Source organism: Callithrix jacchus, chromosome 16, assembly GCF_049354715.1.
Source record: "Callithrix jacchus isolate 240 chromosome 16, calJac240_pri, whole genome shotgun sequence".
Classification (NCBI taxonomy): domain Eukaryota; kingdom Metazoa; phylum Chordata; class Mammalia; order Primates; family Cebidae; genus Callithrix; species Callithrix jacchus.
Window position 1 is genome coordinate 16,369,336 of NC_133517.1, and position 18,871 is coordinate 16,388,206.

Below are 18,871 nucleotides of genomic sequence, written 5' to 3' on the forward strand. Positions count from 1 at the left end.
TCTCTCCTCCAGTCCAAGGGCCAGACGCCCTCCCTGCAGGGATTTCAGCCCATCCTCCCTCCATTCCTTCTTTCCTTCATGAAATTTTGCTCTCAGTTCTGTGATTTTACTCTCCCCTGAGAATTTGCACACAGATGACCTGAATTTTTCCCCACAAAAACTTATAGAAAGTTAGAAAAAGTGTGCTTGCTAACCAGGCTTTTCCTTGCCTGCAATAACGCAGCTTGTTCTTGGAAATACTCGCATTAATTCTAAGGGGCTGGGATTTCAGTCTGGGGCTCTACAAATCCAGGTCACCTGTTACATGCTAAGAATCAGGAAGTGAAAATACTAAGCTATCACACCTAATTCCACCCACAAATATTTATTAACAATTCCCAAGATGAAAATGGCATGTTCCTTTCCCCTCTATATATGACTATGTGGTTATTTGTATTTCTTATTTTTACTTTATCTTACTATTTTTTATTCTTGTTTTTAGTAATGAGATAGTACCTTGTCTCAATTCCTCAGATTTTGATGCTTTATTAACTTTTCTGGGTTATAAGAGTAGTCTTTCATAATTGTTACTTCAATACACTAAAAATTATCAAAATATATTTGTATAATTAAGTTTTTCATTAACATTTTGTGATTTTTTTCTTTCTTTTTGTGATTTATATAATCCAGTTATAAAATACAAAGAATGTAAGTCCCTGCCTATGACAAAGCCATGGAATAAACAGTCAGAGGAGGGCTCACTGAAAAATGTAAGGATTTCCTTTTAAATTCTGTGGCATGTGTCATATTTGCAAGATGCTTATTTAAAAATATCAAGAGTCAAATTTGGATGGCTACTTGCAAACATCAATAAAGAAATATCTAGGAGATAGGTATTAAATATTATTGCAATTAATTTTTGATATATATGCCATAAAAAAACAAGTTTAAAAGGGCCCATTATGGAACTCTCTTTGGAAAATTAAGTTTCTGAAGAACACTGTGCTAACATGCTCTATTCCCAGGTTACCCAAGAGGCAACCCAGAGCCATGCAGAGCTGGAACTCTGCTTTCTGGTCCTGATGGCAGCTTTAGAGCTAAAATTTTCAGGCACTCTTTCACCTCTAAATCTTTTATGATTTCAAATATATAATAAAACAAAATTTCGATGATTTGCCTTAAAAACAAGATTAAGCTTTTACCTCTGAAAGCACATGGCCTGCTTTCATATGTTTGGGTAAATTCATATACTATCCTTTGCCTACCACAGAGCTCAAATCTAAATGTTATATTGACTATATCTGCCAAGGTCTTTGCCAGTCTGATTTTTATCAGTGTTTTCCTTCAAAGCATTTCGAGTAATCTCAGAGTAAAATTGTTAATAAAGAAGGGGTGAAGTAATCTTCTATTATAGATTTTTCATAGATTTTTCTGTAAACCAGGGTCTAAAAACATTTTCTGAAAATCTTTTTCATAAATAAAATAAACTCTACCTTCAGGAGACATTTCCTAAATCATTTCTTCAAGGACCTTGAATGCCACTCTGAAGAAAATTTATAATAAATAAAGTAACTATTTTCTACCAATGAATATGGCTGAACTTTCATGAACCATAAGGATCAAGTTATCTATTTTTATCAAGTGTTCTCTGTATGTTCGTAATTTCATCTGTAAGCAATAAAATTGAGAAAAAATATTTTACAAAATGATTTAGAAATTAGCATCTCTAAACAATACGATAATCACAGCAGATGGTTTACCTGAACAAACAGAGCAATGATGGCGATTCCATGCGGCTTCCCCACAGCCTCATCAATGCTGCCAAACAGAGTGGAGTTCCAGTGGATCAGATGGAGCTGGGTGAGTGGCAACAGACAGACCACATCACTTAATGTGCAAAGATAGTCATTTCTTCACTATTTCTACATGGTGTTTCATACAACAAGAGGATCACAAGTAGACACAAATAAATGACTGGCTTAATACGAGTTATCTGTATAAAGTCTTTCCTTATTTCTGAACAGTAGCAGTGCTTAGTGGATCGCTGCCCCTTAGTCCAGTTTCAGTCCTGATGTGGAGGAAGAGAACTAGAGGGACTCGCAGACTTCACACGGATTCAGTTATCTTTCCTTGGATGTCACCCTTCTGGATCTCAATAAAGCAAAACTCCAGGTCTGGGAACAAATACTAGGACTCATTCAGAGGATGAATACTTGCATAGCAAAATACTGCACCACCCAGTATTTCCATCAGGAGGTGTACAAAGTCCGCCTCTAGTTCTAGTAAATTACTTCCATTTTCTTAAGAATATCTACAGATAGTGACCTGAAAAAAAAATGCTGCATTTTTAAAGCCCTGGTAAAATAACAAATGCTGATGTAAATCTCTTAAAGAAGGCTATTTCCTGCACTGGAGATAAAATTTTATCTGTGAAGAAATGACGAACAATGCTGAGAGGCCTCCCTCACTCCTAGCCTCATAAAGCTTTGCAGCTTTCAAGTTTATCTAGAATATGCACTGCTCCTAGAGCACTGATAAAACACTTGAAAGAAGCCAAATTCAATTCCTGATTAAAAATCAAATGTCCACTGAGGTTCTTACTATAATAGTAGGTAGGTAAACCTTCTGCCTAGAAAACAATCTTCATCACTATAGCTTTTCATCAAGTTATAATTACTCACCACCTTACAACACTGCCTCATTTTAAAATTAGTTCTAACACCAAAAGACATAGCTAAAATTCAACCACTATCTATTTTAGCATCTATATTAAAATATTCAGAAAAATTATCATAAAGATTGCCACAAATTTGATTTTTCCACTGCTGAATTGATCCAGGTAGAATCTGTGATTATAAAACTGAGCACTAGAGGGAGGTAAGAAATCCTCTACCAATAATAGAACTGGTAACCTAGGAAAAGACAGTACCCATGGCCCACCTAGCCAGGACCGGCTGTGAAAAACTCACAGACTGTGACCACACAGTAAATGCAACTGAAAGGCACTGCTTTTAAGAAAACTGTCTTCTATAATCTCTCAATAATACAAGACAATTTTAATCTTTCCTTCTCTGGCTCCAACAACAGGATAGGGGTCCTGGTGGTAGAGGTAAGAACTGATTGTCTTACTTAAACCAGCAAAGAAGGTCTAGGCCCAAGGTTGAAATAAATTTTTATTCCACAAAATACAAAATTCCCACTGACGTTTGTCTTCCTTCTCACAGCAATATATTGGGGCTTTAAAAATAATAATAAACCACGAAAGCATGGGTTTTTCTCTTTCCCCACTCCACAATTCAGCAACATCGTCACTCACACCTGCTCTTCAAAAACTGCTGCACAATTTCTGTGTTTTAAAAGCTGAGGGTCCCCACTCCTTAAGTGCGTACTGTGGGTGTTGACTTTGTTTCAAAGAGTAAAGTATGGAAAGGGGATAAAGATAGTGACTTTACAGTGGATAAAACTAGCCAACACTATCTGATCAAGGTCAACATCAACAGTGATTAGTCATGTTGATAGGGTGCATGTAACCTTACACGTGATGAAAATGGCACTTTACTGCTGCATTTTCTCCCAATGACCCATAACCCAATCTAGCCACAAGAAAAACATCAGACAAATCTCAGTGAGAGGCACTCCACAAAATACCTAATCAGTAAGTACTCCTCAAAACTGCCAAGGTCATCAGGAACAAGGAAAGCCTGAGAAAAACGTCACAGCCAAAAGAAGCCTGAGGAGACATGAGAACTAAATGTAACATGATGTTATGAGATCCCAGAACAGAAGAAGGGCATTAGGTAAACACTAAGGAAATCTAAATAAAATGTGGATTAGTAACATATCAGTATTGGTCCATTAACTGTAACAAATGTAACCATGATAATGTAAAATGCTACTAATAAAAGAAACTGGGTTTGGGGTATATGGGAGTTTTCTGTACTGTCTTTATAATTTTTCTATAAATGTTAAACTGCTCTAAAAATATTCTTTTTAATAAAAAAGAAAAGAAAAATTAAGAGAAATGCTGGCTCTTCAATCAACCCAAGCTAACAAGGATAACAGAAGGTCACTATGACCCCCACATGTCTAGCAAAATAACACAAAACGAAAGCAGCAACAGCAGCTCTCCCACACATCCTTAACTCCACCTTCTGGGTCCTCAGTAATCACCCAAGTCTTGGTGGTTCCAGAGCACGAGAGATTCTTCCCTCACAATAACAAGGTATCCAAGCTTTAAAAAACAAAGCTCTGTCTTGCTTCTGATAAACCTTCTTCTCTTGAAGGTCCTTTCTCTCATTTTCAGACCAAACAAATCATGACAGACCCCCTTTCCACACCAGTAGATGTTGGCTAATTCAAGTACCAGGCAAATGTCCAACCCATTCTGGAACTCAGCCAACATTCAGCTATAACCTAGCAGTGGTAACCTAGATGCGTGGCCCACAGGCACAGCACTCTGCACCTGCGCTGCCTCTCAAGTTAGCTCACTCTGCTCCCCACGCACCTTTCCTCCCATCTGTATGAGTCTGCCAGGGCTGTCATCACAAAGTGGCACTGACTGGGTGGCTTAAACAACAGACATTTATTTTCTCATGTTTCTGGAGGGTGGAAGTCTGCGATCAAGGTGTGAGCAGGGCTGGTTCCTTTGGAGCCCTGTCTCCTCGGCTTGTAGATGGCCAGCTTCTCCCTCTGTCTTCACATGGTCTTGCCTCTCTATAAGTCTGTGTCCAAATTTCCTCTTTTTGTAAGGACCTCAGTCATAGTGGATTAGGGCCTGCCTAATGACCTCCTTTAACCTAATTAGCTGTGTAATGACCCTATGTCCAAATACGGTCACGGTCTGATGTGCTGGGAACTGGCACTTCAACAGGAATTTGGCAGAGACACAAAGCTGCCCATGACACCACCTAACTCACCCTTTGCTTTCTGCTCACCATAAGAAAGTCATTTCAAATCCAAAAAGCTTCAATTATTCACATTGACATCTGTTCTGCCACTGCCCCTTCTTTATTCCTATAATTTTATCATATTGTGCTTTGTATTAATTAGTGCTGGTTCTGTTCTGCGAAGCAAAGCCATAGAGGCAGGAAAATTATAAGTGCATTTGAAGGACTAACAGTACCTTGGTGGGTAGCTAGAGGGTACATACATAAGTCTGGCAATGACAAGAGGTGAGGCTAAAGAGGTAGAGGGGTCAGACTGCACAGAGCTTTAAATGTTAATTATCATACCTGTATTCTGGAAAATACTAAAGCAATATATTATTGCAGTGAATATCATTATTATGTATGCAGTCTGGAATCAAACTCCCCCATAATAATCTCTTTCTTTCAAAGCTCTCTTTGATAGCACAGGAGCTGAATTGGAAGTTGCAGACATTGAAGGCTGGAATATAAGTTAGGAGGCTACCACAAAAGTCCCAGCTAAAAAATTATGACAGAAATGCAGGACAGTAAATATTAAGTGTCAACTTGGCTAGGCTACTGGTACCCAACTGTTCGATCAAACACCAGTCTAGACGTTGCAGTGAAGGTGCTTTTTATATGTGATTAATATTTAAATAAACAGACTTTGAGTAAAGCTGAATGCCCTCCGCCATATGAGTAGGCGTCATACAATCAGTTAAAGGGCTTAAGATCACAGACTAAGGTCCCCCAAAGGAGAAGAAATTCTGCCTTCAGAGCTCGGGATAAAAGTTGGCCTGAGTTTCCAGCCTTCAAACTCCAGCTGTAACATCAGCTCTTGCGTGAATTTCCAGCTTTCAGTCTACCTTTTGAGTTTCAGATTTGCCCACCCCCACAACCACATGATCCAATCCCTTAAATTAAATCCCAATCTCTTCTTTGTCCCTCTGCTTCTCTCTCTTCCTCCCTCCTCTCCCTCTCCCTGTTTCTCTGGAGAACCCTGACTAATACCGATCATGCAAACAAAAAGAAAAGTATGGCAACCAATATAAGCTTGCATCTGAAGATGACTAATTCCAATGGGAATAAAGAAAAATGACTTTAACAAAGTGACAATGTTTGATTTATTCTTCTAAGACAAAACATGGTCCCTTTGGGGAGGGGGCCTGAAGGGACAAAACAATCCTCTGATGATCAGAAATAACATATTAAACCTTCTACTTAAACTTATTTTTATCAAATACTTTATTTCAATTTTTCTATGCTTCATAAAATATGTAACATAAATACATATTAATGCATCAATATAATTTATTAACAAATATACACATATTACGAATACATGCTCCAAAGTTTGTTCTAATGCAATGGTTAAAGACATCTGGGGACAAACGGGTCTGAATGGGAAAGCATATGATGCTACAGATACAGCTTAGGAAATGATGAGGCAGCCACAGCGCATCTTATGAACTGGCTTATTAAGGTCCAAGTAGACAGCTATTACCGGCAGAGAGGACTCACAAGACTCACTTCAAAGCCTAATAGCCCAGATATGCCCTGGGGTGTGTCTGGTCTATGGAGAGGGCAGGATACAGAGGCGGCAACCCTGTACACTTCGCCAACTCCCCTGATAAATTCTGAGAGGCAGTGTGCTCTCATAAAAGACCTCAGCTAGGAATGGCGTCTTAGATTCTTGTTTCAGTTCTGCAACTCTTTAGCTCTGCGAACTTCACTAGTCACTTCTTTCAGCATCAGTCTCTCTCTACATAGGAGGCTGGATCTTAAAAGCCTGGATTATTCACGCCTCTCTCTGCCTTTCCATGGTACTCTTTTTCCTACATTCTTACCACATTTTGCTGTTATTAGCATTAGTCATATATAGCCAGCAAAGGCAGGGAAGCAGGATGACAGATTTTGACAATGAAGAGCAGCCAACTGGATTATAGTTCAGACCATGTATGTAAATGCCACTTATCATTTCTAAGGAGAGCAAGGGTTGGTGGCATTAGCACTGCATCTGTTGTTTACAGGTAGGTGGCCCACTGCATAGGGTCACTTACTCCTCCAGGGTCCACTGGACTAAACACGGCCCCAGGCAGGACCCTGCCTCACTGGCCTTCGGGAGCCTAGACCTACTCTGCCTGGTAAGCACTCGCACAGCAGGTGCACTTGCAGCCTGAACCCAAGGCCTACTATGGCTACCAACAACAATAGCAGAATCCCTCCTGCTGAAAGAATCTGCCTCCAGGCTCCCTTCAGCCATTCTCCTTCAAAAGGCAAAAGGCTTGGCCTCCTTCTACACTTGGGGATGTCAGGGTAAAAGCAAGTGGTTTTCTATAACAATTAAAACTGAGTCTTTTTTCACTCCGCATCACTCTTCCTCCCAACCTACCAACAGGAGGCAAGTGTCACAAAGACATAAAACAGCCAAGATCCATTATTACTCTGGCAGCATGATGACCACGTCTTCTGTCAAAAAACTGGACCACAGGAAAACAAGCATAATGCGTCCTTTTACAGCTTCAGGGAAAACCTTGGACTGAGCTTTTGCTACAGGACTCACAACTTCATATTCCCCGCAACTGATTACGCTGCCTTACCATTAGCACCTGTGAAACGTTCAAAACATTTGTCTCAATGTACTTAACGCACAGAACAGATAGATTTGTCCAAAGTTATGAAACCGTGACATGCCATAGCCTTATCATCATTTGTCACTGAGAAAAATAAGTCTGAAGATTTCATGGCAGCTTAACCGAAAGGTATCTACAAGATAAATGAGGTTTATTATTAACATAAATAACATGACAGCAGTAAAGTACCAAAGAATGAATCATGAGGATGGAAAAAGTAGTAAAAATTGAAAAGGCAATTGTGACTCACAAATTCCCTTTTCCCCAGCCCTGGGCACCCATACAAGTTCTGTGACAACTCTTATCTGCAAATGCAAGGACCTTTCCTTTCAGATTCTTGCCATCTCAAGATGAATATTTCCAGAACCGACATCAATTCTCTTCAAAGGAGCTTCCCACCCATACACTCTTCATAGAACGCCCCCTCCCACCCCACCTGACAAGCTTGAGACCTGGGACCCCTTCCCCTTTATCTCCAGAGCCATCTAGGCCTCTCCTGGCCCCTGGAATTTACATTACAAAGCCCAACTTCCACCACATTTCCTCTGTTGAAAATTTCTGATTTCCTTTATTTCCTATCCATACCAGGCTTACATTTCTCCAACCACATCCATCCCCACCCTAACTCTCCCCACATGCTCAAACCAAGCATGACCTTGACTCCTCACAACAGCCTCCCCATTCTCCTTATGCCCACTCACCTGGATGCCTTTCCCCAATCTGCCCTGATACCCACCCATATCCTACCTGTCCTCCTAGGCCCTGATGGACATTTGATATACAGATGGGAGTCTGGAGATGACAGAAATAAAAGGTGTGGGAAGGAGGGGGGGACAGTGGGAAGGGAGACAGACACTGAGAACTTCGACCAGCAGATAGTAAGGAAAAGGAGGAGAGAAAGAGGGGAGATAACCGGGATTTCCATTGAAATCATCGTATCAAAGGAGAGAGAAATTCAGGGGTGTTTTGAGGGTTTGGTTTTTGAAAGAGATCTCTTGCTCTGTCATCCAGGCTGGTGTGCAGTAGCAAAATCGTGGCTTGCCATAGCCTTGAACTCCTGGGCTCAGGCAATCCTCTCACCTCAGCCTCCAAAGGAGCTGGAATTACAGGTGCAAGCCACAACTGAATTCAGATTTAGATAGGACTGTAAACCCACATCAAAACAATCAAACTAGTGCCCCCTTAATGAGACGTACAGAACTCCTGCTGCCTTGAGAAAGGGCTAAAGGTACAGGGAGCAGATACCCCTAGAGCAGGGGTGCTCAATCTTTTGGCTTCCCCGGGCCACACTGGAAGAAGAACTGTCTTGGGCCACACATATAATATACCAACACTAATGATAGCTGATGAGAAAAAAAGAATGGCAAGAAAATCTCACAATGTTTTTAAAAAGTTTACAAATTTGTGTTGGGCCACATTCAAAGGCATCCTGGGCTGCATGTGGCCCACGGACCATGGGTTGAACAAGCTTGCCCTAGAGAAATGTGACCTTGTAGAGTTGTTTCATTCATGGATTGATACAGTTTGGCTGTGTCCCCACCCAAATCTCATCTTGAATTGCAGCTCCCATAATTCTCACATGTTGTGGGAGGGACTCTGTGGGAGATAACAAATCATAGGGCAGTTTCCCCCATACTGTCCTCATGAGTTAATAAATCTCACAAGATCTGATGATTTTATAAGGGTTTCTTCTTTCGCTTGTCTCTCATGCTCTCTCTTGCCTGCCACCATGTAAGACATGCCTTTCACCTTCCACTATAATTGTAAGGCCTCCTCAGCCACGTGGAACCATGAGTCCATTAAACCTCTTTTTCTTTATAAATTACCTGGGCTTGGGTATGTTTTTACCAGCAGCATAAAATCAAACTAATACGTGGTCTTGAGAGAAACTGATGCAGGGCCAAAGACTTGAGTTTTGGAAAATGGTAAGATAATGAAAGAGGGACTATCAAATATGGAGGAGGAAACTCAGAAAATTCCCAAGTGCCATTAAAAGAGAACAGACTTCCTAGAAGAGAGTGTGGGCATCCCTAGTGTCAAGGAGATACCAGCAGCAAAGCTGTGACAGCTGCAAAGAAACAAGGAAAAATGAGGACGGAAAGAGACTTTGGACTGTTTTTTAGGTTACTGAGCTGGCAGGTTCAGCACAGTGAAAGGCACAGAGATAGAATGTAGAGACACGAGGATAAGACAAGTGGAGCAAGGCCAATCAGCCTATAAGGTGGGCAGGATTATCAGAAAACACATTTGAAGGCAGCTGAAATCACTGTTTTGTGAGTGAGCAAAGTTCACCCTTGACTTTTTAATATTCTTCTTATCTGTTTTCTTAATGGTTAAAAGTAAAGCCTGGGAGAAGCCACAGGCTGCTGTTAAGTTTCTATGAATAATAAATACTCGATGTAACCCGTGAACTTAGATGTAACTGGACCTGAAAACCACTTTCTACCCAATCTATAGCCATTAAGAACTTTCCTCCAAGCTAGGCCGCTGTAGAGTATAGATTCACAGAGGAAAAAAAAAAATCATCAAGAGCAGATTTTCATTTCTGTGTCCTGATTTTGCTTAATTGCCTTCCTCAGCCCCAAAGAAACCCAACTATAGAAAACCGTAGCAGTGTCAATAGATTCCAAGTTCCAGAAGCCAAGTATCTCACTCACCCATGCTCTACCACACTCGAAACAGCCCTTCTCAGAGCGGGCTATAAAACTTAAGAAAAGAGGAACAAAGTGGGAGGAGTTATATCTCAGCTGTTCTTATGATACTGGGAATTGAAAGAAAGAATATAGAAGATAATAAGCACTGGAAAAAGAAGGAAAAAGGAGAAAAGGAAACGAAAGTGAAGCATTTGAGTCACAAAGTGGATCATCAGATAACTGAAAAATAGTGAACAGAGAAAGCACCATGTCTCTCCACATCCACACAGAATTACATGAGGCAGCCCATTCATCAGCTGATAAATCAAGGTTTAGTGTGCATTATTTTTGGATGCTGCTACGCTTTAAGTCATCATTGTCAATATATTATGTGTCTATTATTCAGAGAAGGACATTCAAGGCGTAGACAGATATGACAGTGAAAAAGTCCTGTAAAGCATGGAATGGAAACTAAATTATTCCAAAAATTCTCTCTCTAGCGATCACCTACTTGTTATGTCTGCCGAAACCTAACTATGTTATTCATATAGATAGGTGGAAGAGAAACAGGAGAATGTGACAAAGGGCTTCAGAGCAACTTCTCCTATGAAGATATTAATATCAAAAGGTATTTATAGTGTTCTTAGGGTTCAGAATCTTCTATTAAAAAGGCACTAGTCCTATGTAATTTATAAAAAGAATGTCTTATTTCAAAGCAGACATTTAAATGCTGACTGGTTTCCCTCTTTAAATGCTGACTGGTTTCCTGCCTTCTAAGGAACAGGGTATCATAACCCCATTGGACTCTCTTCCCAAAAATGATGCCTCCTTTATGAAATTCACAATAAAGGGTTGGGAAAAGCTTGTTGGTGTGGTCTTGCATCAAAGGAAAAAAAACTGCATCATTTTTATGTTTTATATTTAATGTAAAGTCGGAAGCAATTAAAACTGATTCTTCAACATTGGTTTCTTGATTTCCAGGAAATATCCTACACATTATTTCTTAAAAAAAAAAAAAAAAAAAAAAAAAAACCTGAATTTCAGGCTATAGCTGCAATTAAATTGCTATACTTCCCTATACCTCATTTATTATTTTGTAAAATAAGGAAGGCAAAGTAAAGAGACTGTCAACAGGTCTGTTAGGGAAAGTAAGTCATTTATAGATTGGATCTATTCCTCCTATACAATGAATCAGGCTGCAATCCTCACCCCGCTCATCCCTGAATGGGAGCCACGATGATGAAAGAGTTCTGAAACAATGGCAGCATTCATCTCAACATTCATGGAGCACCGATAGTATCTAGAGTTTCAGTGTTCACTGCTCTGACACTGGAAATGCAAAGACCTCAAATCTTGTTATAAAAAAATCCAGGATGTAAATAAATAAAAATATATAATTTATAGCCTATAGAAGAAAAAGATGACTGAAAAGGATTTTAACAATAAAAATGTTAGGGGATGCTGTGGTTATTTTTATTGATTTAATAAGCACTGATGTTACATTTTCTGCCAAGCACTGTTCTTTACAAATATTACCTCATTCCATCCTCATCAGCATCTTCATAATAGTAGATTCTATGACCACCATCAATACCCCAATTTAACAAGAAGGAAATGGAGGGACAGAAGGCGAAGTAACCTGCCCACAATTACACAGCAAACAAGTGACAGAGCTAGGCTGTGGACACAGGCAGTGTGGCTCCACCACCCATGTCACCTTCAATCCCAAGAGTGGGGGTTGGAGAAGATTGAACAGGGTAGAATGCACAGTGTGAGTGTTCACACCAAGCATGGAGGAATGGCAACCGTCTCTGCAGAGACAACAAATACCAGAGAAAGGAAGGAGAGTGTGCAACCCAAAACACCACTAGCATGCCAGCCGCATACCTGGTGTTCGTGAGCACTCTCCCTCCAGCTCCTGGGAAAGCTACTTGAACTATGTCTCCTCTGCAAAAGGGGGACCAGACTGTCTATCATGTGAGGCCATTACAAGGGCAAGGAACCGTCTCTGTAAAGTGCTGGCTAGTGCAGAATCTGAGTCAGAGAAGTGGGAAGTGGCGAGAGAAAGGTCGGCAGCGCTGAAAGGTCTAGCGCCTCAGCTTGGAAAACACAGGTGTGATCACTTTGGCAGGACCCTCTTCTCACTATGCTGCCTGAACTCACCTACTTACTCTCTTTCAGTTTAAAGATAACTAATAACACTTTCCATCACAGAAAGCCAGATCACCGCCATAGAGCCACAACTTCAAATGTCTCCAGAAGTGAGGACAGCAGAGCTGTGAAAAACCGAAGAACTGGAGCCACGTCTCCAAGTGTTTAAACTCCACAATTTATAAGACAGTGCCAGCTGGAACTGTCCTTAAATCCAGCCCCAAGGCCCACCAGCAGCATCCCTGCATACACATCATTAATATTCTAACACCAAGGTCACCTGCCTCTCAGAGAAAATAAAACCATCAGAAGGAATGGTCTCTGCTTCCTGCTGGGACCTCCTGCCAGTCTTTCCTCCCTCCTTCTCTTTTCCAGGAGTAAACATCTGCTGCTTTCTGCTACTACCACTCAAAAGTCTTTCATCCACCAGCTCTTTTCTGAGCCTTTAACCTCTCTCTCCTTAGCTCCTTCTCAACACCATTCAGACAGATTTTTCTCATCTTAAAAAAAAAAAGCTTCCTTGACCTCACATACCCTCCTATTACTTTCTCTTCACAGCAAACTCAAAAACTTATAACCATTCCCATCACCACCTCCTCCCTGCCTCTTTCCTCTACAATCCACTCAAATCTGTCTATCGTCCCCATCAGTTTAGTGAAATTGCTCACCATGTACACCACTAAATCACATTTTTGGCCCAGGAGACCAGATCACCTGCTCTGCAGCAGCCAATAGTCTTACCTGTCCTTCTCACATTGCCCCCTCTGGTGGGTTTCACAGTGCCACACCCTCCTGGTCTCCCCCTTCAACAGCAGTTCCATCACTCCGTTACTGGTTCTCTTCCCCTGACAGGGCTCTGCCCTCACACGTCTTCTCTTTGAGCATGTTTTTGTTGGCTGTTCTTATCTACTCACATGTCTTCTATCATCACCTGGATGCCCATGACTCCAAAATCAGCATTTTTCATCACAATCTGTCCTAAGACTATATCCCTTTTTAAACTACCCAGTGAAATATCTCTAGTGTAATATTTTAAAGTTAGCATCTCACAGCTGAGTTCCCTCCACCGCCCCTGAGACTGTGTCTTTGTCTTCACTTCCCACCTCTGGTGATGGAGCCCAAGCCAGAAATCTCTTCCACCATCCTCTTCCCTTACAAACAACCAAGAGCTATGTCCTACCATTTCCACCTCTCGAAAATCTCCCAAATGCATCCACCTGGCTGACTGCCATCACCAGTGCTTTAAGTTTCAAGATCCATAATCTATCGCTAGACTTATGCCCATCTCTTAACTGTCTCCATGCCTCCAAAGCTGGCTTCAATTCATTCTCTACCCTGCAATCATACACTGCACATCTCATCAGGTGCTCCTTACTGTCCATGGGGTACAGTCCAACCTCCTTTGCACACAATGCACTCAGTAAATAAGTATATCTTTTCATAATCTTGGTGAATATAGCAGATTTGGTTTATTATGTATTAACTATTTTCAGCTGTGTTGGTGACAATCAGAGTAATAAGCTCTTTTTAGTAATAAGCATGCATCTACAACAATTTTAATTGGGTTTAAAATTCAGCACTATTTCATTTCTCTTTCATTCCTCTGTGAAATACCACTATCAATATTCACATTCCAACTTCACATAGCTAATAGATTAATAACCTAGTTTTCAGAAAGAATATTTTTAAATCCAATTACAATTCAAAATATTAAAATTTACAATAAAATGCATTTATCTGAAAATGTTTTTAAAAATCACTCTATTTTAATTCCCACTACACCTGGAAAGGTACCTGTCTGTTAACACTGCTTACTCAGAGTCTTTCACTTTTTGAATTGCAATTAAATAAAGCAAAAATCAGAACGTGTTTATTAGAAATAGGGGAAGGCATACAGTGTATAGGAAATAGAATGGTAGTTGGTCCAAGTCTCAGCCATTAGCTAAATGACCTTGGGCAAATACTTAAATGTCTCATGACCTGATTATTCAGCTGAAAAACATACATAACATCTACCTCTAAGGAGTATTTTAATAATGAAATAAGATATGGCATACGTCTGGCAAACAGATAGTCTTCATAAGCATTTCCACCATTCCCTGGGGATTACAGTAAAAATGCATCTTCTATTAACTCCACAGCCATGAGAAAATGCAAAGAACACGAAACTGTCCAACAATATAAACACCCTAAAATTTCAAAATACTATGAGAAAAGTAAATTCTGAGGCACATGTAGCAAGAATTGTACAAAAAACATTCTCTGAAATGGAAGAATTTTTCTTGCCCTACAACTAAATGAAACTGCCCTAATCTGAAAGACAAACAGCCCTGTGAAAATCTACACCTATGCTTTTCCCACAAAGTACTTCCTTATTTATGTAAGTTTTGTAATGTAATTTAAAATCATAACAAACTAATCCAACTCACTTGTTGCTCAATGGAGTTGCACAAAGAACCATTCTTTAGTGAACTCATCAATAAACCACATTATTTCTAGTGCTAATTAAAGGGAATCATGCTTTGCTGTGATTTGTATAAGACTCTCCTGTTAATACAATAGCAATGCTATAAGCAATCAACTTATTTTAAAGGACATTCTAGAAAATTGACTTTTAACACACTAGTGACCTGAAATACAGAGCCCAAGTTCCCTTTCAATGTTGTGACAAGGTGAAGTATCACTTTCCTTGATTGAGGTGGAACTTGTACCAAAACAGCTTGTGAGTTTTTTAAAAAGGTCAATTAGGAACAGGAAAGGCATCAATGGGTGTGAACCAAAAAAGCACAATTCAGATAGGAAATTTAACTTATGTTTACATGGCAATGCACTTCAGTTCAGCACAGCTCATACTGACTGGGGCAGGGGGGATTTTTCAAACAAGATTCTTACATTTTTGAACACAATCCAAAGTGAACAATCATCAATGGCCAAAGTGCTTTAAAAGTTCAGAGAGCAGATATGGGAACAGCAGTTAGGCAGTGAGGGCTTCCCTTATACCCAGCATTACCTAACCCTGAGCCTCCTCCAGGACTGACTAGAGGCTCGACTTCCCAGCATTGCTCATTCCCCTGCTCTAGCATGCACATACACTGTACTACTCAATGTCTTTATCATCCTAGCCATCCAAGCCATTCTCAAAAACCTCTGTAAATTCAAATAATAGAAACAAAAGTCTTTCTTCTAAAAGTTCGCATTATGAATAACCCACATGTGGGGGGTTTGGGGTTTGTTTTGTTTTGTTTTGAGACAGAGTCTTGCTCTGTTGCTCAGGCTGGAATGCAGTGGCATGATCTCAGCTCACTGTAACTTCCACATCTCCGGTTCAAGCACTTATTATGCCTCAGGCACCTTAGTAGATGAGATTACAGGTGTGCACCATGTCTGGCTAATTTTTTTTTTTGTATTTTCAGTAGATATAGGGTTTTGCCATGTTGCTCAGGCTGGTCTCAAACTCCTGGCTTCAAGTAATTCACGTGCTTTGACCTCCCAAAATACTGGGATTGCAGGTGTAAGCCACTGTGCCCGGCTACACATTAGTTTTAAGCAGAAATATTATCTCTTAAAAAACTGTATTTGTGTACGTATGCGTACTTACTGAGAAAGGCCCCTTAAAATTCCAAGTACCATCTTTGCTGTACATAACGTAACTCAGAAGAAAGTTTTACTTAGGTACACTTATTATCTTTCCTTTTATATAAAAGTATTTGATATTTTTAATTAATTTCCTGTTAAGCATTTAAAAAGATAGAAATTGTAATAAAAATACTGTTTCTGTAGGAAAAATAATAACCACTGTACAATGGCGACTTCATGGCACATTTTTTTTAAGTTCTGGGATTCATGTGCAGAACATGCAGGATTGTTACATAGGTATACATATGCCATGGCAGTCTGCTGTACCCATCAACCCGTCATCTAGGTTTCAAGCCCCCCATGCATTAGGTATTTGTCCTAATGCTATCCCTCTCTTTCTCCACCCACCAACAGGCCTTGGTGTGTGTTGTTCCCCTCTCTGTGTCTATATGTTCTCATTGTTCAACTCCCACTGAGTGAGAACATGTGTTGTTTAGTTTTCTGTTCCTGAGTTACTCTGCTGAGAATGATGGTTTCCAGCTTCATCCATGTCACTGCAGAGAACATGATCTCATTCTTTTTTATGGCTGCATAGTGTTCCATGGTGTATATGTACCACATTTTCTTTATCCAGTCTATCACTGAGGGGCATTTGGGTTGGTTCCATGTCTTTGCTATTGTAAATTGTGCTTCAATAAACAAACGTGTGCATGTGTCTTTATAGCCGAATGAGTTATATTCCTTTAGGTATATACCCAGTAATGGGATTGCTGTATCAAATGGTATTTCTGGTTCTAGATCCTTGAGGAATTGCCCCATTGTCGTCCACAATGGTTGAACTAATTTATATTCCCACCAGCAGTGTAAATGCATTCCCATTTCTCCACAGCGTCACCAGCATCATTGCTTCTTGACTTTTTAATAATAACCATTCTGACTGGTGTGAGATGGTCTCTAATAATGGTTTTGATTTTTATGTCTCTAATGATCAGTGCTGTTGAGATTTTTTTCATATGTTTGTTGGCCACATAAATGGCTTCTTTTGAAAAGTGTCTGTCCACACACTTTGCCCACTTTTTGATGGAGTTTTTGGTTTTTTCCTTGCAAATTTGTTTAAGTTCCTTGTAGATTCTGGATACTAGACCTTTGTCGGATAGATTGCAAAAATTTTCTCCCATTCTGTAGGCTGCCTGTTCACTCTGATCACAGTTTCTTTTGCTGTGCAGAAGCTCCTTAGTTTAATTAGACACTATTTGTCAATTTGGCTTTTGTTTCAATTGCTTTGGGTGCTTTCATCACAAAATCTTTACCCATGACTATGTCCTGAATGGTATTGCCTAGATTTTCTTCCATAGGGTTTTTATGGTTTTCAGTTCTACATTTAAGTCTTTAATTCAACTTGAGTTAATTTTGTACAAGGTGTAAGGAAAGGAGTCCAGTTTCAGTTTTCTGCATATGGCTAGCCAGATTTCCCAACATCATGTATTAAATAGAGAATCTTTTCCCCATTGCTTGTTTTTGTCAGGTTTGTCAAAGATCAAATGGTTGCAGATGTGTGGTGTCATTTCTGAGGTATCTGTTCAGCTCCATTGGTCTATATGTCTGTTTGGCACCAGTACCATACTGTTTTGGTTACTGTAGTCTGGTAGTACAGTTTGAAGTCAGGTCGTGTGATGCCTTCAGCTTTGTTCTTTTTGCTTAGGAACTGTCTTGGCTATTCGGGCTCCTTTTTGGTTGCACATGAAATTTAAAGCAGTTTTTTCTAGTTCTGTGAAGAATGTCAATGGTAGTTTAATCGGAATAGCATTGTATCTATTAATTACTCTGGCAGTATGGCCATTTTCACGATATTGATTCTTCCTATCCAACAGGATGAAATGTTTTTCCATTTGTTTGTGTCCTCTCTTATTTCCTTGCACAGTGGTTTGTAGTTCTCTTTGATTAATTCATGTATGTTGAACCAGTCTTGGATCCCACAGATGAAGCTGACTTGATCGTGGTGGATAAGTTTTTTGATATGCTGCTGGATTTGGTTTGTCCGTATTTTATTGAGGATTTTCATAGAAATGTTCATCAGGGATATTGGCATGAAGTTTTCCTTTCTTGTTGTTGTGTCTCCACCAGGTTTTGGTATCAGGATGGAGCCAGCCTCATAAGATGAGTTAGGGAGGAGTCCCTCCTCTTCAATTGTTTGGAAATGTTTCCGAAGGAATGGTACCAGCTCCTCTTTGTACCTCTTGTAGAATTCATCTGGTTCTGGGCTTTTATTTTTCTCCCCAGTTGGTAGGCTATTAATTACTGCCTCAATTTCAGAACTTGTTATTGGTCTATTCATGGATTCAACTTCTTCCTGGTTTAGTCTTGGGAGGGTATACGTGTCCAGCAATTTATTAAACACCGACTACATTTAGCTACCCTGAAACTAAAAGTCCAGGTACCTTTTAAACTAATACCAGAAGAAATATCTTGTGGAATAAAAAATTACTTTTTCAGATAGGCATCTAATTGGTCTAATTGGATGTTCTTATTTTGGAACACAAAATTGACTGCTAACCATCAACCAGTTCCCTCTCCTTTCCTCCATGCTGCCAGAACCCCATCTGCATTTATACATCAGGAGGGTGAAACTTGACAGAATGTTAGACCTCCTGCTCAGTGCTACAGGGTAAATCTTGTTTAAACTAGACAGTTACAGCCTTGTTATTTCTCGTGAAATGACTGTTTTAAGATCCTGCAAATACAGAAGTTCTGGTCAATTATACATAAGGGGAATTCTGCTGGAGGGTTGGGGTAAGGAGGACTTCTAGGAAAATGTTTCCTAATTCTTAAAAAGAGATTAATGAAACTGGTAGCAACATGGATTGGTGCAACCACTTTGGTAACTATTTGGCAGTATCCACTAGAACTGAACTATGCCTAATCTGTAACCTAGGCTCCAATTCTAGATATATGGTCACCAAAAGGCCAGAGTATTCAAAGAAGCTCTATTCTAACA

At 39.9% G+C, this 18,871-nt stretch overlaps 1 protein-coding gene across 2 annotated transcripts in view; it reads right to left on the minus strand.

Moving 5' to 3' along the window:
• CA8 (carbonic anhydrase 8) overlaps window positions 1-18,871 on the minus strand; it is a 93,736-nt gene that overhangs the window by 41,123 nt on the left and 33,742 nt on the right. For both annotated transcript variants that reach the window (XM_054246779.2, XM_078353567.1), the window contains exon 4: window positions 1,740-1,835. In XM_054246779.2, coding sequence (XP_054102754.1) covers window positions 1,740-1,835 — 96 coding nt within the window. The remainder of the gene's footprint in view (window positions 1-1,739; window positions 1,836-18,871) is intronic.